The 27,864-nt window shown below is 32.5% G+C and overlaps 2 protein-coding genes across 2 annotated transcripts; one reads left to right on the plus strand and one right to left on the minus strand.

The window, feature by feature from the left end:
* The first annotated feature begins 582 nt into the window (after window positions 1-582).
* LOC139904268 (uncharacterized) lies at window positions 583-2,891 on the plus strand. The gene is made up of 2 exons (XM_071886211.1): window positions 583-846; window positions 941-2,891. Exons 1-2 carry the CDS (start codon window positions 709-711, stop codon window positions 1,082-1,084), a joined length of 282 nt encoding a protein of 93 aa, XP_071742312.1. The 5' UTR covers window positions 583-708; the 3' UTR covers window positions 1,085-2,891.
* LOC139904267 (uncharacterized) lies at window positions 1,891-3,955 on the minus strand. Its single transcript, XM_071886210.1, has 3 exons — window positions 3,114-3,955; window positions 2,964-3,033; window positions 1,891-2,637 (listed from the first exon to the last, which is right to left on the minus strand). The coding sequence occupies exons 1-3, from the start codon at window positions 3,900-3,902 to the stop codon at window positions 2,039-2,041; spliced, it is 1,458 nt and encodes a 485-aa protein (XP_071742311.1). The 5' UTR covers window positions 3,903-3,955; the 3' UTR covers window positions 1,891-2,038.
* Window positions 3,956-27,864: the final 23,909 nt, after the last annotated feature.

A 27,864-nucleotide genomic window follows, 5' to 3' on the forward strand; every position in this document is an offset into this window, starting at 1 on the left:
GAAAATGAACGGGGAAGTGGTGAAACGTGCGAAAACACATGCCGAAATATGACCTTTTAAATATTGTTAATTGTTAAATACTCATACGTAATACATATAAAAATATTATTGTGAACCATTCTTGTTGTAGAGCCAACTTTTATCTTCATTTCATCAATTTAAACACACTCTAAATAGCTAAATGTAACAAGTTTAACAAAAACAAGTATGTTTGTGGTAAACTTACTCAATACCGTGTCAAAACATATATCTTCGTTTAGTCGTTTCACATGTTACGTGTCGACCATTCCTTATGATTAATGAAAAAGAACAAAAGGTGTGTACTTTAAACGCGAAAAGTGACAAGAAGAAGTCATGGGTGTCATTTTGATAACAACTAAGAAGATGGGTATATATTGCTCTCTAGTGCAAAACAACAAAACATGCCACCATACATAGTTTACCACAACTCAATGGACCCTATCAATAAGTCGACTACAACCTTCATGTTTGTTAAACGACAATGAAGTTTATGGTCATTAGCTTCTCATCCACAATCACATCCTTTTCCATCTTTGAAAAATTCAATCTTTCTATGAATTGCTAAATACTATAAATACAAAGAATCTTGGTTTTTATAAGTATAGTATCAAGAAAATTTTAGATACAAAGAATTTGATTTTTGTAAGACAATTTATTTAATCAAGAAAGTTGTTAAAAGAAGAAAGAATGTTGGAAGGGAAAGCATATGTGAAAGATACTGATATGCCAGTGAAGATGCAGGTTCATGCAATGGATTCTGCATCTCATGCTCTTGATCTTTATGATGTTGTCGACTCCACTTCCATTGCTGCATATATCAAGAAGGTATATAATTTTTGCTTAAAATAATTTTTATTTTTGTATTTATGTACTTCAATTTGTAAATTAATTTGTGGGATTTTTTTTGATAAAATTACAGGAATTTGATAGTATTTATGGTGGTGGATGGCAATGTGTGGTGGGTTCAAATTTTAGTTGCTTCTTCACTCACTCAAAAGGGACTTTCATCTATTTCTCATTGGAGACTCTCAGTTTCCTTATCTTTAAAGGTGCTTCATCTTGATTGGTTCAATCAAGAACTAAAGTCAACATCTTTTCATTTGTAGAAAGCAATCACAAAATTCGTAGTTTGTAATCCTGTTCTATTAGCCATAACCTTCATATCAGTTTGGTAGAAGGCATTCTTTATGCATCATCTCATTGTACTCTATGCATTAAAACTTCATTGTGAAGCAGAGCTAGAATGATGATATTATGAATTCTTCTCAAAATTATTGGGATTACAAAGGAATCCAAAGTTTGCCCATTTAGACCATCGCTAACGGGCTTCAAATTAGGCGTCAAAATGATGTATTTTTTTACCCCTAACGCTTGTTACTGGCGTCAAATTTGAACTTTTTTGGCGTCAGTTATAGGAGTGACATACAAAAATCAGGAGTGACATCATTTTACCTTATTTATTTATTTTTTTTTCACCGAACTTCCAAACATATTTTGATACATCACCCAAAACATTTTCCACTCAAATTTAAGATTCACCATAACATAACTTCAAAATTTTACACTGCAACATCACAGTTAAAAAAAATTCTCCCTCCTAAAAAAAACACTAAATTTACCTCCACGTCACAGTCTCTATTCCCCCTCCTAAAAAAACACTAAATTTACCTCCACGTCACAGTCACTGTAACGGACAGTCTTATAACTTAGCCAACTACCTCCATTTTAAAATAATTAGACCTATCAAAATTCAAACTTTTTGACTTGAGATAAGCGTAAACACCGTTAACTATAAGTTTTCAACTAATATCTTATATATCTGCTAAAATTTAGTTGCAGATTCATGATATCAAGGTGACCAAAACACCTTAAATGGGGATTACATGAGCTAATGATAAAGGCAAGAACACTTTCCGGCCAAGTCCCATTAACTGATTATAACGAAACGATATGGTGGAAACGCTACACAGACCCATACATATCATGCTACAAAACACTATTAAAAAGTTAGTATCTTTCAAACGCGCAAGTGCATACCTTGTCTTTTACACAAATCAGCACTGCTAACAAGTTCCATAAGCATACCATCAATTAATTTGCTCAAAACCATCTTCTCCATATCTAACACAACTTCTTCAACTTCATTTACAGTACAACCATCTTTCCAACCGCTACTCCATGCTCCTCCAATTGTACTCAAAAATATATCTCTTTCCAAAATTTCAGAAACTTTATCTGCATTCGATGTCTCTTTTGTATACATACTGTAACTTTTTAAGCTTTCAATTGCTTTAGCAATTTCCCTCATTGCATGATTCTCAGAATTGCAAACTGTCGATCGTAGCATGAATCCTAATGGATTTTGCCTTTGCTTTTCATGCTCCAAAAACTCGTCTACATAGTCCTGATAAAGCAGTTCTGAATCTTGAAAATTACTTACACTTTGCAAGATTCTTGCTTTCCGTTCATTGACATAAATAACATCAGTTTCTTTGCAAGTTTCTATTCGATTATTAATGGTTTCAGGGTGATTTGTGCATGTAACAGCATCATTAGCAGAGTCTGAATCTTCTTCAAAAGCTTCGCAGAGAGAGTGCTGTCTCAAGTTGTCAATTTCTGTAGAGAACGCAGATCAACCATGTAAATAAAAATAAAAATATAGGTATATAAACGTTAGAAGCAGTGGCATAAGTAAAAAAGTTGTGAACTTGGTTATACTTTTTGCTCGGGAGCGAAAACATCATACCTTATGGACCATAATAGTAACTATTATGCGACATCATCATTATGACATAGTAACATGAAAGTATTACCTTACCAAAAGTTAAAAACAAATTTCGTACTTAATCGGTGACCAAAAGTCAACACCTCTAATTTAACACCCATCTGTTACTACAAAAAAAAAAGTGATCTTTTATGCTTATCATGTGTATGTGATTTACCTTCAAGTTTAACTCCAGAATCCTGAGTTTCGTTCTGATTAAGTGAATTAATCTGCAAAACTTCCTGAATCTGCAACGAAATATATTAATGTTAGAACCAGACCGTACTTTAGGCACCATAATTGTAACATATAATTTTGAGAAACTCACTATGGTAGGCTTTTCAATGCTTGGATTCTTCCTGCAGTTATTTGACTTGTTGCTAGATGAAACTGAAGAAGATATTCGTTTGGTAACGGGATCTGGAAGAACGCTTCTCTGTGACGGCTTCACTTGCTTCAAAAAATCGTTTTTTGAAACTACAGTTGCTGTTTTTGTGTTCACTACTGGTTTCCCCTTGACGCGTGGTGCAATCTTTTGAACCTTATCAACTTTTTTCTCCATTTCCTGCTTTCTTTGTGGTTTCGTGACAACATGAACAAAAGTTTTTTGGTTATCAGAAGGCAATTTCAGTTTTCCTCTATTCTTGACAGATATATCTTCTTCGGCTTTTGCCTTTTCACGATGAAGCTTTCTAATTGGATTGTCATACACTTTAACATTCTGAATATCGGAACCTAAACGATGGGGTCTCATTAAAACAATTGGGGGTGAATCATCCATGTAACTTTTACCAGTTCGTTTATTTTCACGCTTTTTGCTTCCCAGAAGTCCTTTATATTGCATCATTTCAATTATTCCATCTAATGACGTATGTTCTCGGTTCACCTTTTGGATGAAAAACTGCGGTTTCTTTGCATTTGGCAAGTCAAAATCAAATACAGGCCTTATCTTGCTAGTGATATCCGACTGTTTACGAGGACTAGAAGGAAGCGATTTTGAAGGAAACTCATCCAAACCCATAAGTTTTGCAATCAAGTTTGACCCTTTTGACTTTTCCACTGTAGCCTGAGATGAAAAAGAATCAGAAGAAGTAAACTCGTGAGATGAGTACATCATTGAAGAAGATCTGCTTGAGCTAGTTGAAGCTACATCAGGAGACAGCTGCAATTTTTTTTTACCTGCAAAGCAAGAAAACCTATGAGTGGGAAAAATATATTTATTTAAAAATATACAAAACATTTGTAGCTTAAGCCACACCTGCTAACCCCTCCGTGTCTCTGTGTACGAAAGCAATTTCTTGATGACAAGATTTATTTGGCAAAAGATTTTGTTTTGAAAGCCCTTCTCTAATTACATCTCTAAGCTCTGCATAACAATCTCTTGACGACCCATTTGCTAATTTTCTTCCTTTTTCATAACCCGCATCATAAAGTTGAAAACTTTCAAACCGATCGGAAACAATATGGCTATAAAGTTCTTCACTTGGCCTTTCTTGTTTGTTCTTCAAATTTGTAATATACGAAGTATCTTGCAGTTTTCCAAGCATCATAAGAGATTCTTGAAGATTAAGAGCCCCTTTTAGCAAGTCTTCCGTAATATCCTTTGTTTGACCTCTATATTTAGCCCCTTTTGACCAAGAATCAGTAGCTTCGTTAAGCTTTTGAGCTCCATTTTTCACCTCAACGTGTGACATATTTTCTTTTGAATTTTTTGATTTTATCTCACTTTCGATTCTTTGAGTACTCATTTTCGTAGAATTAGTTTTGGATAGTCTTATTGTTTTTCCTTCAACAACACCTCTTGGATCTTCACAGGTGACAAATGATCTATACACAATTGATCTCAGGCTTTCTTGAGGCATATTCTATTCACAAAATATAAATAGATAGATTGATAAAGTCAAAAACTTTTTTAAAAATTATGAAAATTCCGAAATGGGTACATTTGTTGCTTATTCTATGAATTAGTATCTCATTAGAAAGAAGACAATTTCAAAGACTTTGTCCGGCTTCATGCCAAACAAGACAAGCAAAATCAAACAATCATCAAATCATTAATTGCCTTTTATTAAGGAACCAAGAATGTAAATGCTCAAAATATAGCTTTCTACATACAGCGACAGACTTAAACAAGATGCCAAAAAACATTTAAACAAATTAAGAAAAAATAAGTATCAGGTACGAGAAAAGTGAGTACCTTTTTGAGTGGTTAATTGCTACCAGTCAGCTGAATCAATAATCACCATTGACCAATTCCAAAGTCAGTACTTTTTTGAGTGGTTAATTGCTAATATGAGAAACCCATATGATAAAATGTAAAATTTAGGTATGAAAACCACCGCTAATGAACAAAATTAAATTTATTTCGCATGAGTTCTGTTAGTTTAATGGTGTGAAATGAAAGAGAGCAGTTTAGATCCACACAAGAAGAACAAAAAAGCAAGTGAATTTAGACTCTGTTGTGAACCCACCTCGAAATAAGATTAAGATAAATATCTTCTATCCACCATTAAAAACAAAACAAGAAACACAAAGTGTATGAAATATTGAAATCAAGATTGCAAATTTGAACAGTAAAAAGAAGTAAGAAGCTGATGCAAGTATTTTCAATTTTTTTTTTGAAAAGCAAGTAAATTATATTAATATAAACCGGATAAGTACAAGTCCCTATAAACTATACAACGAATATTACAACTCGATTACATTTGATGACTATGATCATGCGAGTATGCGAGATTCGAATAGTTTCAGCCGATTCCTGTTCTTTGTGTATCCGAGAAGATGTAGGAGGATGGGTTTATGAGCCATTGGTGCCACTCGATTGGTGATTTTTTTGCTCTTTTTGAGATCCAAGAATAGCTTTGTGTTTGTATTTCGTTGAGTATGATGTCGTGGTTCCAATCTTTCTTGCTAAAGACTTTTAAGTTGCGGTGTTTCCATAGGATGTAGATGGTGGACCATTTGGTGGCTTGCCAAATTGAGGTACCGGTTTGATTGGAGGAGAGGTTTTGGTTGATTGATGTAATGTCGGAGAAGTTAGTTAGTAAGTTGTTGGGGAGCTTCCACCATTGTAGAATGGAACTCCATATTTGAGTGGTTTTTGGACATAGAAAGAGGATATGATCTATGGATTCGATTTGCGCTTCGCAAATTGGGCACAATATTGAGTCAAGGTCGATATTTCTTTTGTCGAGTTCGGATCTAGTTGGTATTCTACCGTTTATGACACGCCATATGAAAATGCAGATTTTTTGTGGTAAGAATTTATTTCTAGGTGTTGGTGTCGAACTGTGTGAAGTTGCGAGTTTTAAGTTATCAAGGATATGAGATAGCATTTTTGTAGAGAAGGAACCGGAAGGGTCGAGGTTCCATTTCCATGAATCCGGCGCCTCGGTAAGGGAGATGGATGATATGAGATTGTTTAGTTCAGTTAGCTCGCGAAGTCCACGTCCGGTAGGTGTACGAGTCCAAGCCCATGAACCGTGTGTGATTGTGTTGGAGAGTGTGAGACGGTCCGCGACTGAAGCGTTTTTGTTTGAGTCGAGCATGTATAGCCTTCGGAACAGGTTGTTGAGTGGTTCCGTACCACACCAAATGTCGGTCCAGAATTTGGTGTTCGAGCCATTTCCAATGCATTTGTTGATCGAGGATGAGAAGCTAATTCCGATGTTGTCCGCGATTTTCCCTGCTTTAATGATCTCGTTCCAAATTGTTCTACCTGAAACTTTTCTAGAAAAATCGTTAGTGCAAACCCCGCCCCCCGCCCCGTAAATACTCGAGATTATTTTTACCCATAAAGCGGTTTTTTCGTTGTGGAACCTCCACCACCATTTACAAAGTAAAGAAATGTTTTTACAAAATAAGGATCCAATGTTAAGCCCTCCTTTGTCATATGGTGATAAGATTAATTCCCACTTTATCCAATTAATTTTGTTGTTTGATTCGGACCCGCCCCAAAAGAATTTTCTTCTAATTGCTTCTAGAGAGTTAATGACTTTGATAGGTGCGTGAAATAGGGAGAAATAATAGAGTGGTAGGCTTGAAAGTACGGATTTTATTAAAGTGAGCCGACCGCCATAGGATATGGTTTTGGCTTTCCAATCGGAGAGGCGTTTTTCGAATTTTTCAATGATGGGGTGCCATGATGATGCTTTAGTAGATGGGACACCAATAGGTAACCCGAGGTACGTGAATGGGGTAGAGCCCGCCGAACAGTCGATGGCCTTGGCCATATCTTCCACTTCCGGTTTGGGAACCCCGATCCCGTAGAGGCTACTTTTTTTTAGGTTAACTTTTAAGCCAGAGATGTTTTCGAAGCATTTTAACAGTTTAGCGATGTTTTTAGAGTTTCGTTTGCTCCATTCGCCGAAGAAGATTGTGTCATCTGCATATTGAAGATGGGAAATAACAATCTCGTCATGTCCGACGCGGATACCTCGGAATTGGTTTTTTGTGATGGCACGTTTGACGAGGATGTTAAGCCCTTCGGCTGCAATGATGAACAAGAATGGGGAGATTGGATCACCTTGGCGGATGCCCCTACCGGGGGTGAATTCACGTGTGGGGGAACCGTTGATTAGAATAGAGATTGTGGAGGAGGAGAGACATGCTTTAATGAAACTTATCCATTTGATTCCGAAGCCTAAGCTCTTCATAGTGTTGAAGAGGAAGTCCCATTCTATACAATCAAATGCTTTTTCAAAGTCTACTTTAAAAATAAGACCTTTTTGTTTCTTACGTTTTAGTTCGTCTATAATTTCGTTGGCAATGAGTACACTATCTAGGATGTTGCGACCTTTTAGGAATGCCGTTTGTTCGGAACCTATTATTTTATGGATTATTTTTGCGAGACGGTTAGAGAGAAGCTTTGTGAGGATTTTGTAATAGCAACCGATGAGGCATATCGGTCGGTATTCGTTAAATCCTATAGGATTAGATTTTTTAGGAATGAGTGTGAAGAAAGATGCGTTGCAACCCTTGGATATCTCAGAATGCAACCAAAACCAGTCAAGAGCCGCAGTTAGGTCCTCTTTTACTAGCCACCAGTATTTTTTAAGGAATTTCATGTTGAATCCGTCGGGGCCGGGAGCTTTAGAGCTGTCGCATCCTTGTAGGGCATCCCATATTTCCTGTTCTGAAAAGCGGGCCTCGAGTATGAGATTATCCTCGGGGGTGATGTAGGAGTGATGAGGTTCATTTTCAAAAGGGCAATTGCCTTTACAATTTTTAGATTGGAACAGAGAGTCGAAGTATTTGAGTGCTTCGCTTTTGATGATGTTTGGGTCTTCTGACCATGAGCCGTTAACCGATATACCTCGAATATTGTTTTTGTTTGCGCGTCTTTTGATGTAATTGTGGAAATATTTGGAGTTTTCATCGCCTTCAAGGTTCCATTTAATTCGTGCCTTTTGTTTTAACATGTTGTTCTTCTTTTTGACTTTTTCGATGTGTTGTGATTTATTATTGATCCAGTTTTCTTTTTCAGTTTCGGAGAGAGGTCTAGATTCCGCTATTCTTTCAAAATCATTTGAAGCGTTGTGTAAGGCCTTAATTTCGTTGTCAAGGTTGTTTAGGTGTAGACTACATTTTTTAAGTTCAAGCTTAACGTTTTTTAATTTATTTCGGAATATACAATCGGGCCGGTTACCGTTGACCGGGAGGAGCCAAGTGTTTTTTATGATTTCATCTACGTTGTCAATTTTTAACCAAGTGTTGAATACGCGTGTGGGTTTAGGACCGAAGTTTACAAATGAATTTTTAAGGATTATGGGGCAGTGATCTGATAGGTCGCGATCAAGAGTTTTCGAGGAGATGTCAGGCCATATTTGCAACATGCTTTCGGAAATAAGGAAACGATCAAGCTTGCTGAATTTTTGTTTGTTTAAGCAGATGCGCGTGAATTTTTTCCCGCCTAGCGGTAGATCGATGAGGTTGGTATTTTGGATGAATTTATTAAAGTTGTCGGCCCAGGATTGTTTGTAGATACAGTTTAAACGTTCGGACTTAGATCTAACCTCGTTGAAATCACCAAAGATGATGTGAGGGACCTCAATGGATTCGACGAGGTTATGAAGTTCGGACCAGAATCTAAGTTTTTTCTGATGTGAGTGGGGACCATAAACGTTGATGATGACCAGGTCGGTATCATATCCCGTCCATTTGCCCTTAATGGCGAGGAAAAATTCCCCTTCGATAGCTTGTTCAAACAGAAAAGTGGAGGTATCCCATATTAGTAAGAGACCACCCGAGGCACCGATTGCATCTTTTTGAACAAACTTGAAGTTTGAATTGTGCCAAAACGATTCGATGAGAGAGTCTGGGGTGTTACCGCATTTTGTTTCTTGAAGCCCAAGGATAATTGGATTTTCTACGTTACAGATGTGTTTTAACCAATTTATTTTGCCCGAGTTATCGAGGCTACGGATATTGAGAGAAATACAACCCATTACAAAGAAAAAATTACGAGAGGGGGATATGGATGATATAACAGCTTAGTTATCGGGGATCCACTCGATGCCGATGCCCCTTCCAAACTCCTTTGTGTCCGTGGATTTGCTGATTTTCAATGAGGTTTAAACAGTTAAAAATTAAATCTTTTCAGGTACCCATGAATTGTGATGATAGTAAGGGCAAGTTTGCAGGTGAAGTAATGTGTTTGATGAAAATATTGGTAATACGAAGTATTAATTATTAATGGTGATTTGAAGCAAAAGGAAAAAGTGTGAGGTAATATGAAAGGTTTTTATTTTCAATATTTGGTTAAAAAATAAAAATTGGTTAATGAACATTAAGTATGGTGAACAATAATTGGAGTACAAGAAAATCTGGATTTATGTCCTCATGGGTATCATCATGAATTCAGAGCCTTTTAATGTGTATCCCAAGAAATTATACTTCCTTAAAAATAAGCATTAATTTAGTTAATTAGATAATTAATAATCATGCTTTCATGTGATATTCATTACCGTTTGGTTAATAAGATGGATTAGCCTCCAAATTTGTTTAACGTAATTATTTGAAATCTAGAGGATGATGACTTGTAGATTTTGACCAAAACCATTATCTTTATATAATCTAGACTTAAAATAATAATGTTGGCCATAAAAAATAGCACAAGAAGTCAGTGTTAAATCGCAGTGTTAAGTTTAACACTGAGATTTAACACTGAGGTCAAAAACAGGGGAAATCGTTCAACGTTAAATCTCAGTGTTAAATCATTAATTAATTATTTTTTAACACCTTTAATAATATTATTTGTTTGGTTGGTGATTTAACACTAGAGGGGAGTCGTGTGCACCAGTGTTCCCGGTGATAAATTTCTTAACACAGCGTTAGCCTGGTAACGGTGATGTATTTAACATCGATTTAACGGTGATTTAACACCGGAGGGGAGTCGTGCGCACCGGTGTCCCCGGTATTAAATCTCTTTAACGGTGGTAGTTTGGTTCGACTTCTATAGCTCTAATACTACTGTATTAACTGACTAATTCATATACTCCTGTAGTTGATAGATTTGTTAAAATAAATGATAGGTATATTGTTAGCCTTAATAAAAAGAGTTGATTGTACATCAACATGTTTAAATCTATACAATTAAACATATTTTTGAGAGTGTTATATATATTTCTTTTGGCGAAAAAAACAATAACATTAATAAGCAATTCAGATATCAGCTCGTATAGCCGACACAATAGAGTTCTAAACGAGCTCAAACAACTACACATCAACCCTAATCAAACTAGGTGGGAACAATAAAAAATATTATGATATTCAAAAATATTTTGATGATATACAAATCATCACCCTTACACCAGCGAAACTAGGTGGGGACCAAGGGACACCCGCCTCTAGTAGATTTGAAATTTTTAATTTAAAATTTTTTGATTGGTGGATTTTTTTTGTCTAAAAGTATGTATATTTTGCTTAAAAATATATATTTTGTCCAAAAGTATGTATATTTTGCCTAAAAGACTTCATATTTTGTTAAAAAAAATTGTTACACTTTTAAAAAATAATTTGCCCCACTAAGGAAAAAAATTCTTGGTATATCCAGTTATCCTTGTGGGTATTAGAAGTATTGAATAGTTTTGTCCAAATTAACTCAGGATTATTATAGAATGTGTTATAAAAGTAATAATTGGATGATAATTTTATTATTATTATAGATATTGCATAGTATATTTTTTTGAGTATAAATAGGTGTGTTGAGTTAGAGTTTATTATGTGTATTTTTTGGTTAACAAAAACACACACTCTCTCTCTAGATTCCAAATGCCACCAAACTCTCATTGTACATTTTTCTATAAATAAAAAACCAATTACTCATACCTTTTGTTCAACCTTTGTTTTCTCCGTTTTACAGTATCTCTATCTCTATATACCTTCTACAGTCAAGAACCACTAAAGGTAGTTATAAGCCTACTGAATTATAACACGTTATCAGCACGAAAAGCTTAGTGTAATTAAAAGATATCTCAAACGATCACGAATCACTAATCAAGGTATGAAATTATTAATAATTTTCAGACTCGAATATATCAAATTTTGAACTACTAACATTTATATTTATGTTATTTAAGTTATATATGGTCGGTTATACCACCTGAATTATATTTCTGTAATCTAACTTTTACTAACTTCACTAACATTTATATTTATGTTATTTAAGTTATATATGGTCGGTTATACCACCTGAATTATATTTTCTGTAATCTAACTCTTATTAACTTCACTAACATTTATATTTATGTTAATAAGACCTCATGATTGTACGTAACACGTCATTTGACAATACGGTACTTTATGTACGCAACACGTCATTTGACAACACGGTACCATGGGTCGAGATTAATTCCGATCAATACGAATACGACGGGGTCTTTATATGTTATCTAACATTTATGATTACTTATGCAATTAATCATTATTTATTTCATGCATACTAATGTTTATTCTTAAATTTATAATTTTAAAAGTTAAAATAAAAAAATAGTTTGTATTTTTATTAAAAGTAAATCTTAAAAGTTAAAATAAGAAAAAGTAGTTTGTATTTTTATTAAAAGTAAATCTTAAAAGTTAAAATAAGAAAAAGTAGTTTGTATTTTTATTAAAAGTAAATCTTAAAAGTTAAAATAAGAAAAGTAGTTTGTATTTTTATTAAAAGTAAATCTTAAAAGTCAAAATAAGAAAAAGTAGTTTGTATTTTTATTAAAAGTAAATCTTAAAAGTTAAAATAAGAAGAAAAAAAATCTTGTCCTTTATATTACTCATACGCGTTTTGATATAGTGACTTTATTCGTTAACGTCAACTAACGACGTTACAACGGTCATATATACATAACGGTTGTTAACGTCAACTGACGACGTTACAACAACTATATTTTTTAAATATAAAATAAACATCTCCGTTTTCACATTTTCACAAATCAATCTTCATTTTTCAGATTACTACTCTCAAAAAGTTTTTGTAAAAATGATTCACACAAGGATGATTTTTCCTATTGTATTGGTCATATTAACTATCATCATTGTTGCTAATATACCACCGGGTGAACCTATATTCTATCCTGCCATTGTGGTTTTATTATTTATAATCATACCATTATTCTGTTGTTTGCTACTTATGAATTTAAAATGATTCTAATTTCATTTTATTATTTGTCTATGAATAGAAGTTGATTATGATTATAATTTATGTTATTCATCTTTTTGATAATAGAAAATGTCGAATTTGAAAAGGCTTATATTTGCTCATTTAGAACAAGTGGGAACAACTACTTAGCATGGGTTATGAATGTAAAAAAACATCTCGAATCAAACGGTATTTTAGAAACCCTGAATGAAAATAACAATTATTCCGAACAAGAGAAAGCAATAGTAAGTATTTTTCTTAGCAAACATATTGACGAGTCCTTAGAATCTACATATTATATGATCGAAAATCCAAGTGTATTATGGAAAATACTCAAAGATAGATACGATATTAATTATAAAAAAAAAATAATAATAATAATAATAACGGTGATCCATGAAAGAATAAAATTAAAGATATTAGTAGACGCTCTTATAAGAATTCCGGAGATTCTTATTAATGATATGGTAACGTGGATCATCAGTCTAGTATTTCTTGAATACATGAACATCTTGTTTAGCTCTACAAATAAGTCCCAAAAGAAAAGAAAACGAGAGTGAATCTGTTGACAAATCTTGATTAAATTAACCCTGAGCTACCTTGAAACTTGAATGGTTTGAATTTTCTAAGATGCCTAGTTTTTTTTATGTATCACTCATAAATAAATGGTTTTAGACCATAACGCATATGTTTTATTAAGTGTTATCTTTTATGTACTTCAGATTATAACTTGTTTGCAGGTAATATAATTTGATTATCTTGCTGAAATATAACTCATTATTTGCTTATCTTATTTGAAGTTTTAGTATGAATCCTGCTGAAATACAACATCAATTAAATGGTAAAGACCTATGTATTGCAGATAGTAGTAACATACACACTATGATCAAAACTAAGAAATATTTCATTGATTTAAATCAAATGAAGGAATTATAAATACTATATCAGCTCTTGCAAACTTGATATAAGGAACGAAAAAGGCAAAATTTCATATTACCAAATGGTACGAATTTTTTGGTAAACAATGTCTTGTTTTCTCCCAAATCAAAGAGAAATTAGTTAAGTTTCTCTGATATATATCATAATGGATATGATTATCAGTCAATGATAATCGAAAATGAGAAATATCTATGTAGCACCGAAAAGCGCATAGGATTAAAAGCGCATATGATAAAAAGCGCATATGATGAAAAGCTCAGCGCATATGATAAAAAGCGCATCGCATATAATTAAAAGCGCATATAATGAAAAGTGCATATGACGAAAAGCGCAGCACATATGATTAAAAGCGCATATGGTGAAAATGATATATGATGAAAAACACATATGGTGATTAATGAAAAGTACATATGGCGATTAATGAAAAGCACATTGAGAAATAATCACCAATGTTTCTTGAAAGAATTCAAGGGTATATATATGGACCAATTCATCCATCATGTGGACCATTTTTCTAATAGACGCATCTAACGCATGGTCTCATGTTTGTGTGTTATCAAGCCGTAATATGGCATTTGCAAAGTTTCTTGCACAAATTATTAAATTAAGAACACATTATTCTGATTACACCATTAAAAGGATGAGACTTGATAATGCTGGTGAGTTAACATCTCAAGCTTTTAATGATTATTATATGTCTACAAGGATTGTTGTTGAACATCCAGTTGCTCATGTGCATACACAAAATTGGTTTAGCTGAATCAATAGATAAACGCTTACAGCTAATAACTAGACAATTAGAAATGAGTACAAAACTCTCAATATTTATATGGGGACATGTAAATTTACATGATGTGACATTAATTCGCATTAAATCAAGTGCAAGTTATAAATATTCTCCATTACCAACTTAATTTTGGTGGAGACCAAATATTTTCCATCTTAGAACATTTGGTTGTACAGTGTATTTTTAATTGAACAACCACAACAAATGGTTCCTCAAAGAAGGATTGAAATATATGTTAGATATGAAACATCTTCAATCATAAGATATATTGAACCCATGACGGGTGATGTTTTTACAGCACGTTTTGCTGATTGTCACTTTAATGAAACATTATTCCCTAGATTAGGGGGAGAAATAAAAAATAAAGAAAATGATGTTTCATGGTGTGAACCTCAATTAATGTATCTTGATCCTCGCACAAAAGAATGCGAGATCGAAGTTCAAAAAATAATGCATATGCAAGAACTTGCAAATAAATTGCATGATGCATTTACAGATACAAAAAGAGTGACTAAATCATATATACCAGCAGCAAATGCTCCAGCTCGAATTGAAATTCCAAAAATTGGCAATAATGTTATTCTTGAGTCCTTGCCACGCCAGAAACGTGGGAGACCAATTGGTTCCAAAAATAAAAATCCTCGGAAAAGAAAATCAGCTGATAATGAGGTAAAAGAAAGTGTTCAAGAAGAACTACAAATCAATACTCCTTCTGCAGAGGAGATTGATGATGTCAATACGGAATTTTCAATCAATTACGCACATTCAAAAATATTATGGAACCGAAATGAAATGAAAAATCTTGATGAGATATTTTCATATAATGTTGCATATGACATCATGAATGATGATGATGATCCAGAACCAAAATCTGTCATGGAATGTCAAAATAGACATGATTGGGATCATTGGAAAGGAGCAATACGAGCTGAATTTGAATCACTCAATAAAAGAAAAGTTTTCGGATCTATCATTCTCACACCTAAAGATGTGAAACCTGTGGGATATAGATGGGTTTTTGTGCGAAAAAGAAATGAGAAAAATGAAGTTACAAGGTATAAAGCTAGACTTGTAGCTCAAGGTTTTTCTCAAAGACCGGGAATTGATTATGAGGAAACTTATTCTCCTGTTATGGATGCAATTACTTTTAGATACTTAATCAGCCTGGCAGTTTCTGAAAATTTAGAAATGCATCTCATGGATGTTGTGACTGCTTATCTTTATGGATCACTTGATAGTGATATATATATGAAGATACCTGAAGGATTTAAGGTATCAGAAGCAACCAATGCAAAACCCAAAGAAATGTACTCAATCAAGTTACAAAGGTCTTTATATGGGTTGAAACAATCGGGTCGCATGTGGTATAAACGATTAAGTGATTACTTGATAAGCAAAGGGTATACCAATAATCTTATTTGCCCATGTGTTTTCATTAAGAAAACAACATCCGGATATGTGATCATAGCTGTTTATGTTGATGATCTTAATATCATAGGTACAAATAAAGAGATCCATGAAGCCATTCAACTTCTAAAGAAAGAATTTGAAATGAAAGATCTCGGAAAAACAAAGTATTGCCTTGGTTTACAAATTGAACATATGCCTAATGGTTTAGTTGTACATCAAACAACATATACTGAAAAGATTTTAAAACGTTTTAATATGGACAAGGAAAAACCATTAAGTACTCCTATGGTTGTTAGATCACTTAATGTTGACACTGATCCATTTCGTCCCTGTGAAGATCATGAAGATATCCTGGGACCAGAAGTACCATATCTTAGTGCAATTGGAGCTCTTATGTATCTTACAAATTGTACAAGACCTGACATTTCTTTTGCAGTTAATTTGTTGGCAAGGTTCAGCTCAGCTCCTACCAAAAGACACTGGAATGGGATCAAACACATATTTCGATACCTTCGAGGAACTACTGATTTAGGATTATTTTATTCTAACGAATCAAAACAAGATTTGGTTGGTTATGCAGATACAGGTTATTTATCTGATCCACATAAAGCTAAATCTCAAAATGGATATGTATTCCTAAATGGAGATACCGCAATATCATGGCGTTCTCAAAAACAAACACTTGTTGCAACATCATCAAATCATGCCGAAGTAATTGCATTACATGAAGCCAGTCGGGAATGTTTTTGGTTGAGATCAATGACACAACTCATTACTGATTCTTGTGGACTAGAACGCAATAAAAGTTCAACAACTATCTATGAAGATAATGTAGCTTGCATAACACAGATGAAAGAAGGGTATATCAAAAGTGACCGAACAAAACACATACCCCCTAGATTCTTCTCATACACTCAAAATCTCATTAAGGACAACCAGATTGAAATGAGATATGTTCAGTCCAGCAAAAACTCTGCTGACCTTTTCACCAAAGCACTCCCAACTGCTATTTTCAGAACACACGTTCATAATATTGGCATGAGGCATGTTCAGAAGATGTAACAACTCAGGCGTTGCCTACTTGAGGGGGAGTCAACTCTATGCTGCACTCTTTTTCCCTTAGCTAAAGTTTTATCCCAAAGGGTTTTCTTTAGCAAGGTTTTTAACGAGGCAGTACTAGTTATTCGCTAATAAAATTATCATCCAAGGGGGAGTGTTATAAAAGTAATAATTGGATGATAATTTTATTATTATTATAGATATTGCATAGTATATTTTTTTGAGTATAAATAGGTGTGTTGAGTTAGAGTTTATTATGTGTATTTTTTGGTTAACAAAAACACACACTCTCTCTCTAGATTCCAAATGCCACCAAACTCTCATTGTACATTTTTCTATAAATAAAAAACCAATTACTCATACCTTTTGTTCAACCTTTGTTTTCTCCGTTTTACAGTATCTCTATCTCTATATACCTTCTACAGTCAAGAACCACTAAAGGTAGTTATAAGCCTACTGAATTATAACAGAATGTTTAATTTCTTTGGGTTTTTTTTTTTCCTTTTTTTGTTGCTGTATGATAGTATTATGGTAGTATTTTTATTGTTCTAGTACATAAATTGATTATTAAAAAGAATAAGTATAAATTATTTGACAAGTCAATATAATACTTCTGTAAGATATACAAAGAATATTAGTTATGATTTTTAGGTCGTATTCGTTAATAATAGAAAACAAATGCTAGTTGTGATTTATTTTTTTTTACAAAGGAAAACAGTGTATTTTTTTAATTATTTGTTTGGTACAAAAGAATAGTTATTTATTTTTATCTTCTTAATTCATATTAAAGTATTATATTACTAGTATTCACTAACAATTGCATTGTTGTTTTCTATATGGCGTCATTAAGATAGAACAAAGAGGTACATATCATATTCGATTTATAAAAGAATTTCTGATTTGATAAAAGGGGATGAACTTAAGGGGTATGATTATATTTTAGTAAGATGTTTGGTCAACTCTTTATATCTCAACTCCTTCGTACCCCACATTCGTAAACTTAAGTACTGTTGTTGTGTGTGTAAGATTCGGGTTTATCTTAAAAATCAAAAAATAATATAAATATTCAAATTAAATTATATGGTCATTTTGGTTGAAATCTAGGAGACAACAGAGCTGTAATCTAGCTTTTGAATAGTCCTTAAGTTAGTATGGTTGTCCTGGTTGTAATTCTTATTATGTTGCTAAAGATTTTGTTACACTATAAAGGATATCGTTTTCAGAAAGATAAACATTTATGATACTTTAATTTGAAATTACTAGACTTGTTTACCAAATAAAGTAGGGAATATGTAAAAGGGAGACATTGTTTTAGTGTTCATGTTAAATGTCATTGTTATGAAATTAAATTATCAGTAATCTTGGAAACATGAAATAAAAATCACATACTGAGAGCAAACATAAATGGAAAAAATTAATAAAAAATTAAAAGAGTCACGAGAGTCTTGTTGGACTAAAACTGGTATCTTGTAGAACTTTAAATGTAATTAATTTCTCACCAATCTTTTGTTTGCCTCTTGTCTGTTGGATATCTATTTTGAATCCTACTTTAATTTATTACAAGTAATGTAATGTAATGTAATGTGTGTACCAATATTTATATGTATGTATTGGGTCCCAATTTGAATTTGAACTTGATTTCCGAAAGTTTTATGGCACCATCCTAGTTCAAATGTGGCAATTTGGACAATTTATTGCAAGTATATATTGTATGTTTGTCATGCAAATAGTTAAAACATTTTGGGACGAAATGTATAAATTGTAAACTTGTAAACAAGTAAATGAATAATGTTTTTTCCTATTTAGATTATCTGACGGAAGAGAATTTTTTTATTCATATATACGCTACCTACTAGAGTTATTCTATAGCCATTTCCGACACTTTTCCCTTACACCAATATATGTTGCTAGTGAGATTTGAACTTGAAAAATCTTATGAATAAATTGTTGATAACGTAAATTCTGCGAGCTTTCACTATTTTCACCCATATATTTTTCACACAGGCTCTACTTTGATTCAAAGTCTCAACGTCAATAAATCAAAAGTATACAAATCTCAAAAGTTAAAAAGGGTGAAGGAAAGAGCCCCTTCTATCGCATGTAAAGCTCCGCGCCAACACATTGTTAAGTATTCGTATTATGACTACATTTTCATTAGTTTGTGATATTCAACATGAAATTAAGACCAAAAAAAGTTTAAACGAAACATAATGATGGGTAAATTTGTGAGTTATGCGACCGTGGAAGAAAGGTTACTAAGGTCAGGCGTGAAAGGAAAGAAAGCTTCAATCGGAGCGAATAAACTTGAGTTACCATGATTGCTTGTACATGATTTCTGTTACTTTGGTGCTTCTTGTAGCTTAGTTTAGTTACTGAATTAGCTTTTGTGTTATTTAATGTGGTTTGTTGTTAGGTTGTTCAATGTGCTGTATGTTGCGTTTTAGCCCCATTTTTGCCGAGGTGAATCGGCTCGTCTCTAGATAATTATATGTTAGTTGGTTGTTTTTAGCTTTGTTTTGTGGGTGTGGGGCTTTTCGTGTCCTGGTTCTTTTGTATCGTTTCTTAGGCTCTTCAATCCTTGATGAAAGTATTTATTTAGCTAGTTATCGTTTTATTTTGGAAAAAAAAGTAAGTGTTATTAATGAAAAGTTAAATTATAGGGTTAATTTTCATACAAAATGAATTGTTTTAATGAAAACATAAATCATTTTGATTTTGTGATGGGCCATAAGCTAGTGAATATATCGGCTGGGTTAGAGAGTTCCCAACGGTTTGATCATCCCACCCGCCCTCCTCGTCGTCGTGTAGGGCGTCGTTGGCACCGCCACGCCCTTAGGCCGCCCTGCCTCCACCATGCACATCTCGCCCTAATCTGTTCTTTCTTACGTATGGTGGAGGACGAGATAAAAGGAAGAAGTATAGAATATTAATGGAACTTTTTTTTTTTGTATACTTGTACATTTAATTTTAATTAATTAAATAAAATAGTGGGTTTTAATTTTTATGAGAAGATATGTAATAGTTATGAGTGTTTATTTCTGAGTTAGTTTTTGTAAGAAATTAGTGATGTGTCGCTGATGTAAAATTTAATTCTAATGGTAGTTGAGACTTACTCTTATATCAAAGTGAAATAGTATCGTGGGGCCCATTGGCCCAAGAAAAATAGAATTTGTATTCGGCTACTCCACTTTTAATGGTAAAGGCCCCAAATCACCGACGATGCTACAATTTCCAAATTTATGTCTTGATTCGTTGCAGGCCCCACACGCATTTGGTTCACCAAACCATTTAACATTACGAGTATCGACTAAATTTTATACATGTATTACGCCGTTAGTATTGATGGCGTAATTTTTTTCAATTTTATACTTTTATACTTATATTATATATTTAACTTAATTTAAAAAATCCAACTAAGATTATAGATCCGTTGAACCATTATCCGAGTATCCGACAGAAACTAAACTAACTTACTTCTATGGACAAATAGTGTTTTTATTATACATTTTTTATTACATTATCAAGTTATTTTGTGTGAAACTTCAACAAATAAGAGGGTGGGTCATCTTCTTACGCGGATGTACTTATGTAGCACTTGTAGCATGAGCTATTAGTGAAATACGCAAAAAAAGTGATTTTTTTTTTTAGTTTTTAATTAGTAACATCACTGAATAATGTAAACTTTTTAGTGATATTGATAACGTCTAAATTATACATATTTTTATCATTATTTTATAGCGTTATATTGGTATTTCATCATCATTTCAAGTATTTTCTCATATTATTATTATTAAAATGCTCTTCTCTCTCTAAAAACTTCCGGCCAAATTTCCGGCGATTGCACCACCAAAACTCAATTGTTTTTCTACTTTTTCAATCTTTTTCTTCTAAAATCAATCAAATGTTTCCCTTCCCAAGCTCTCCTTTCACCCCAACCGGTCCGGCAAAGTCTCGCCGGATTCCCACTTTTAAACCAAAATTTAGAAATCAACACAACAATGGGGAGTGGATTAGTGCTCAGAAAAAACAGAATCATACCCCAAGCAAGAACGATTACATCAAAGATGTGACAACCCGAAAAGTTCCGATCAAATTTAAACTTAATCTTTATATGTTTCAGACACGATAAGCAAAGTCTGTAATGTTGAAATCTCAAAAACTTTGAACTGTGTTCATGTATTCATTTACCCTTCGACTGCTCTCGATGATTCACGAACAATTATGTGTAAATAGATATGTATGAATATATACATATGTGTGATTATTAAATTGAGAAATATTAATAAAACATTTAACGGTTTGATTGATATGAAAATAAGTTATGAAATTATTATATGACTTGAAAACGTTAACAAAGTATTTGAGGTATAATACTTTACATGAACGTATTTGTTTCAATATATGTTTAATATATCTATCGACGAAATTAAAAGATAATATCAAATGATTGAATTATCAGATACATTGTGATAGGATTACGAGTCTCTATTGTAAAGTCCACGTTGATTTGAAAAAATCTTTCCATTTTAACAATATTCGAAAAATGGTAAAGTGAATTACAAGTAAGAACAAATATGTCAATTAACAATAACTGGACAAATGTTAGTAGAGATTCCTGCTTAACTTTCAATGCAATGATTGTCTCGTGTCTTTGATAAGATAATTATTTAGTCTTCATATTATTGAAAACGTTTATGATATAGGTGAAACCTTTTATAGAATGAATTTGAATATATACAAAAAGTCAAAATATTAATTGTTAGAACTATATATATACATAACTTGCATCGTGTATTTAAAACATGTTTATGTATATTAAATTAGTTAAGTAAACGATAGTAACACTCGCTTAAGTGATTCGATTAATATGTAGATAGGATAACTAGTGCGAAGTTAAAATAAACGCTAGTACATAAATGAGCTATGCTTAGTTAAGTTTTAAAATGAAAACGTTATATGATATAATAATTTCTATTATGTAAATGTTATGTGACATAACCATTGTTAGCTATTTAAATGGTTTTAAATGGTCCTTGAAATACATTTAGTTTTGAAAATTTTTATATTATATTATTAAATAAATATTTCAAATTTATATTTCGAAATGAAAGTACATATATATATTTTACAACGTAATAAGATTTAATATTAATTTTATTTATAAAACGTTTTATTTAAAATAATACTATTATATATATATATATATATATATATATATATATATATATATATATATATATATATATATATATATATATATATATATATATATATAATAGTAGTGACCCGAACTTTTCCATGTTTATATATATTAAATGAAATTGTTATTTACATGATTAAGTGTTTCCAACATGTTAAGCAATCAAACTTGTTAAGACTTGATTAATTGAAATAGGTTTCATATAGACAATTGACCACCCAAGTTGACCGGTGATTCACGAACGTTAAAACTTGTAAAAACTATATGATGACATATATATGATTATATATATAGTTAACATGATATTATGATAAGTAAGAATCTCATTAGGTATTTTAACAATGAGTTATATACATAAAATTGAGTTTATTGAATTAAGAAACTCGAAACGATATATATAACGATTATCGTTATAACAACGTCTTACTAAATACATATGAATCATATTAAGATATTGATACACTATGTTTAATCATGATAAATGATAAGTAAACATGTAATTAAGTGTATTAACAATGAACTACATATATAAAAACAGGACTACTAACTTAATGATTTCGAAACGAGACATATATGTAACGATTATCGTTGTAACAACATTTAACTGTATATATATATATATATATATATATATATATATATATATAAATATATATATATATATATATATATATATATATCATACTAAGATATATTAATATATCATAATATCATGATAATGTAATAATTTAACATCTCTTTAGATATAATAAACAATGGGTTAACAACATTTAACAAGATCGTTAACCTAAAGGTTTCAAAACAACATTTACATGTAACGACTAACGATGACTTAACGACTCAGTTAAAATGTATATACATGTAGTGTTTTAATATGTATTCTTACACTTTTGAAAGGTTTCAAGACACTTATCAAAATACTTCTACTAAACAAAAATGCTTACAATTACATCCTCGTTCAGTTTCATCAACAATTCTACTCGTATGCACCCGTATTCGTACCCGTACAATACACAGCTTTTAGATGTATGTACTATTAGTATATACACTCCAAAGATCAGCTCTTAGCAGCCCATGTGAGTCACCTAACACATGTGGGAACCATAATTTGGCAACTAGCATGAAATATCACATAAAATTACATAAATATTAGTAATCATTCATGACTTATTTACAAGTAAACAAAATTACACATCCTTTATATCTAATCCATATACCAACGACCAAAAACACCTACAAACACTTTCATTCTTCAATCTTCTTCATCTAATTGATCTCTCTCAAGTTCTATCTTCAAGTTCTAAGTGTTCTTCATAAATTCTATAAGTTCTAGTTTCATAAAATCAAGAATATTTCCAAGTTTGCTAGCTTACTTCCAATCTTGTAAAGTGATCATCCAACCTCAAGAAATCTTTCTTATTTACAGTAAAATATCTTTCTAATACAAGGTAATACTCATATTCAAACTTTGATTCAATTTCTATAACTATAACAATCTTATTTCGAGTGGAAATCTTACTTGAACTTGTTTTCGTGTCATGATTCTGCTTCAAGAACTTTCAAGCCATCCAAGGATCCTTTGAAGCTAGATCTATTTTTTTTTCATTTTCAGTAGGTTTACCTACTAAAATTAAGGTAGTAATGATGTTCATAACATCATTCGATTCATACATATAAAACTATCTTATTCGAAGATTTAAACTTGTAATCACTAGAACATAGTTTAGTTAATTCTAAACTTGTTCGCAAATAAAGTTAATCCTTCTAACTTGACTTTTAAAATCAACTAAACACATGTTCTATATCTATATGATATGCTAAATAATGATTTAAAACCTGAAAACACGAAAAACACCGTAAAACCGGACATACGCCGTCGTAGTAACACCGAGGCTATTTTGGGTTTGATAATTAAAAACTATGATAAAATTTGATTTAAAAGTTGCTCTTCTGGAAAAATGATTTTTCTTATTAACATGAAACTATATCCAAAAATCATGGTTAAACTCAAAGTGGAAGTATGTTTTTCAAAATGGTCATCAAGAAGTCGTTCTTTCGACTGAAATGACTACCTCTTACAAAAACGACTTGTAACTTATATTTCCGACTATAAACCTATACTTTTTCTGTTTATATTCATAAAATAGAGTTCAATATGAAACCATATCAATTTTATTCACTCAAAACGGATTTAAAACGAAGAAGTTATGGGTCAAACAAGATTGGATATTTTTTTGATTGTTGTAGCTACGGGAAATATTGTAACAATTCTATACAAATCATATCCTATCTAACTTATATTGTATTATATATGTATTCTAATACATTATGTAATCTTGGGATACCATAGACACGAATACAATGTTTTGACATATCATATCGACCCATCTATATATATATTTCGGAACAACCATAGACACTCTATATGCAGTAATGTTGGTGTTAGCTATACAGGGTTGAGGTTGATTCCAAAATATTATATACTTTGAGTTGTGATCTAGCCTGAGGCTTGTATACACGAGGTCGTGGATTGATTCGAGATATTATATATTGCTTTATTTCTGTACATCTAACTGTGGACAACTAGTTGTAAAACGTATTAAAAATGTTGTAAATATATTTTGAACATACTTTGATATATATGTACATATTTGTTATAGGTTCGTGAATCAACCAGTGGCCAAGTCTTACTTCCCGACGAAATAAATCTGTGAAAGTGAGTTACAGTCCCACTTTTAAAATCTAATATTTTTGGGATGAGAATACATGCAGCTTTTTAAATATTTTACAAAATAGACACAAGTACATGAAACTAATTTCTATGGTTGAACGATCGAAGCCGAATATGCCCCTTTTTACTTGGTAACCTAAGAATTAGTAAACCAGTCTACTAATTGACACGAATCCTAAAGATAGATCTATTGGCCTCAACAAACCCCATCCGTTGTAGCGGATGCTTTAGTACTTCGAGTTTTTATATCATGTCCGATGGATGTCCCGGAATGATGGGGATATTCTTATATGCATCTTGTTAATGTCGGTTACCAGATGTTCACCATATGAATGATTTTTATCTCTATGTATGGGATGTAAATTGAAATATGAAATCTTGTGGTCTATTATTATGATTTGATAATATATAGGTTAAACCTATAACTCACCAACATTTTTGTTGACGTTTTAAGCATGTTTATTCTCAGGTGATTATTAAGAGCTTCCGCTGTTGCATACTAAAATAAGGATAAGATTTGGAGTCCATACTTGTATGATATTATGTAAAAACTGCATTCAAGAAACTTATTTTTGATGTAATATATTTTTATTGTAAACCATTATGTAATGGTCGTGTGTAAATGGTATATTTTAGATTATCATTATTTGATAATCTACGTAATGCTTTTTAAACCTTTATCGATGAAATAAAGGTTATTGTTGTTTTAAAAATGAATGCAGTCTTTGAAAAACGTCTCATATAGAGGTCAAAACCTCGCGACGAAATCAATTAATATGGAACGTTTATAATCAATATGAATGGGACATTTAAGTTGGTATCCGAGCGTTGGTCTTAGAGAACCAGAAATTTGCATTAGTGTGTCTTATCGAGTTTGTTAGGATACATTAGTAAGTCTGGACTTCGACCGTGTTTTCTTTAAAAACGATTGCTTAACACTTTTGTTGGAAACTATATATTATTAACATGTAAATATTATGTGATATATTAACCTCTTAATGTGTTTGATATTGTGTGATAGATGTATACCACTAGTACAAATCCCATCGACTCACTTAATAATAATGAAGAGTCGAATATAATTTGGGAAGATTCACAAATTCCCGAAGAGGAACCGGAAGAAGAGGAACCGGAAGAAGAGGAACCGGAAGAAGAGGAATCAGAAGAGGAGGAACCGGAAGAGGATGAACCGGAAGAAGAAGAGGTTCCGGAGGAAGAAATATTGATACCTACAATAAATCGATTAAATAAAAGAAAATCATCAACCAACGGACCAAAGTTAAAATTGGTCAATGGTGTTTCCGCTGAGGAAGCAAAATATTGGGAAGATTACCAATTTTCCGATGAATCGGATCCCGTTGAGGATTCCGATGATGTTATAGAAATTACCTCGACCCAATTTAATAAAGCAAAAGTAAATAATAAGGGAAAAGGTATAAAAATAGAGAAACCTGATTCCAACCCCGATGAACTTTATATGTATCGGCAACGTCCGTATTTCCTAAATTGTAACAATAACCCGGGAACCTCTAAACCACCAGGTTTTTTTAAACCATTGTGGAAAACGACGGCTCGTATTAGAGGAACACCATATATCCCTAGAAAATTAGGAAAACGAACCAAGTTCGAAGAAGAAGAAACCAGTGATTCAGATTAGAGGGTTGTAATCATGTTGTGTATTATATGTATTGTAGTGTGCTTGTACTTTTATGTTCTATGTAAAAATTGCTTGTATTATTTAGTAATTATCTTTTACGAATCTAATCCTTGTCTATTTTACAGTATAAAAACAAAATGGACGTTAAGGGTAGACAACCGAATATTTTAGAAGACCTACCAGAGGATATGATTAAGGAAATCTCGTCTAGAGTCGGTCAGAATTCATCAGCACATTTAGTTATGGCGAAATTAACTTGTCAAACATTTGAAAGACTTTCCAGAAATGCCTTAGTTTATAAAAGGCTTTCCTTTGATAGGTGGGGTATATCACATTGAGAAGACTGTAAGTTACACCGTGTTTTCTTTAAAGCGTTAAATGCGGGGAACCCAAATGCAATTTTACGCTACGGGTTAAGAACCTATTTTGACTCAACATATCCCAACATAGGATTTCGTGAGTTAGAAAGAGCTTCTAACATGCAACAAAAAGAAGCATGTTATACTTACGGGTTAGTGATGTTCGCTTCTTACCAAAGTGAGAAAAGAAACATCGGATTACAACTTTTAAATAAAACCTTCCCACAAGTGACGGATTCAGTAATTGGGTTGAGAAACAAGGTTTTTAGATTATTACGGGGCTGTTGGACATTACGAAACCCTCGTCCTTTTGACGACATTACAACATGCTGCCTAGCCAATGGTCATAACGGTTACTTTCCACAAGATCAAGGATGGGAAGTCGTCTTAGTAAAACCTGAATGCATGACTTGTTTCTGGACTTATGAATTGCGTGTCTTTATTTCTTTTGCTGAACAACTTGCGTATTAACTAAAATTGCCTTCATAGCTGCCGAGTAGCAAAGTTATTATGTGCTATATTTCATCCTATATGTTTATTAACGGTATTGTAAGTTTGTAAAATATTGTATAAAGTTTGAACACGAAATATTATTGTAATAAGTTTTTCATATAGAATCGTAGTAGTTGAATTGTATAATAGCTACTAAGTATGAACTTAACGGGTAGGTACTACCTGAATTAAAAATATAAAATGATAATATGAAGAAAAAGCTTTTATAAATAAGTTCATATTATGCTATGAAATACTATTGACTACTCTTAAATTCTATATGATTAACTCAATTCTTTTGGCTATTTTTGAAGAAAATGGCACCGGCGACTCGTCAGAACTTGAACATGAGTGAGGAAGATTTCCGTGTTTTCCTTGCTGCGAACATAGCCGCAGTGCAGACTGTGATGCAAAATAACAATAACTCTGGATCTAGAAGTGGAACTAATTCCGCAAGAAATCGTGTAGGATGCTCCTACAAAGAATTCACTGCCTGCAAACCTTTGGAATTTGATGGAACTGAAGGACCAATTGGATTGAAACGGTGGACCGAGAAGGTCGAATCGGTGTTTGCCATAAGTAAGTGTACTGAAGAGGACAAAGTTAAGTACGCTACGCATATCTTCACAGGTACGGCGTTAACATGGTGGAATACCTATCTCGGGCAGGTAGGACAAGATGCTGCTTACGCACTACCATGGTCAGCATTCAAGCAATTGATGAACGAGTAGTATCGTCCCAGAAACGAGGTCAATAAGCTCAAGGTAGAGCTTAGAGGATTACGAACACAAGGTTTCGATATCACCACTTTCGA

The sequence above is a fragment of the Rutidosis leptorrhynchoides genome, chromosome 4 (genome assembly GCF_046630445.1).
Source record: "Rutidosis leptorrhynchoides isolate AG116_Rl617_1_P2 chromosome 4, CSIRO_AGI_Rlap_v1, whole genome shotgun sequence".
Lineage (NCBI taxonomy): Eukaryota > Viridiplantae > Streptophyta > Magnoliopsida > Asterales > Asteraceae > Rutidosis > Rutidosis leptorrhynchoides.

Excerpts from the sequence above, each read along its gene's own strand:
- LOC139904267 (XM_071886210.1), bottom strand. The coding sequence starts at position 3,902 with ATGATGTACTCATCTCACGAGTTTACTTCTTCTGATTCTTTTTCATCT. Across the intron at positions 3,034-3,113 it reads GCATTGAAAAGCCTACCATA|ATTCAGGAAGTTTTGCAGAT; the intron begins GTGAGTTTCTCA and ends ATTTCGTTGCAG. Across the intron at positions 2,638-2,963 it reads TTCTGGAGTTAAACTTGAAG|AAATTGACAACTTGAGACAG; the intron begins GTAAATCACATA and ends CGTTCTCTACAG.
- LOC139904268 (XM_071886211.1), top strand. The coding sequence starts at position 709 with ATGTTGGAAGGGAAAGCATATGTGAAAGATACTGATATGCCAGTGAAG. Across the intron at positions 847-940 it reads TTGCTGCATATATCAAGAAG|GAATTTGATAGTATTTATGG; the intron begins GTATATAATTTT and ends ATAAAATTACAG.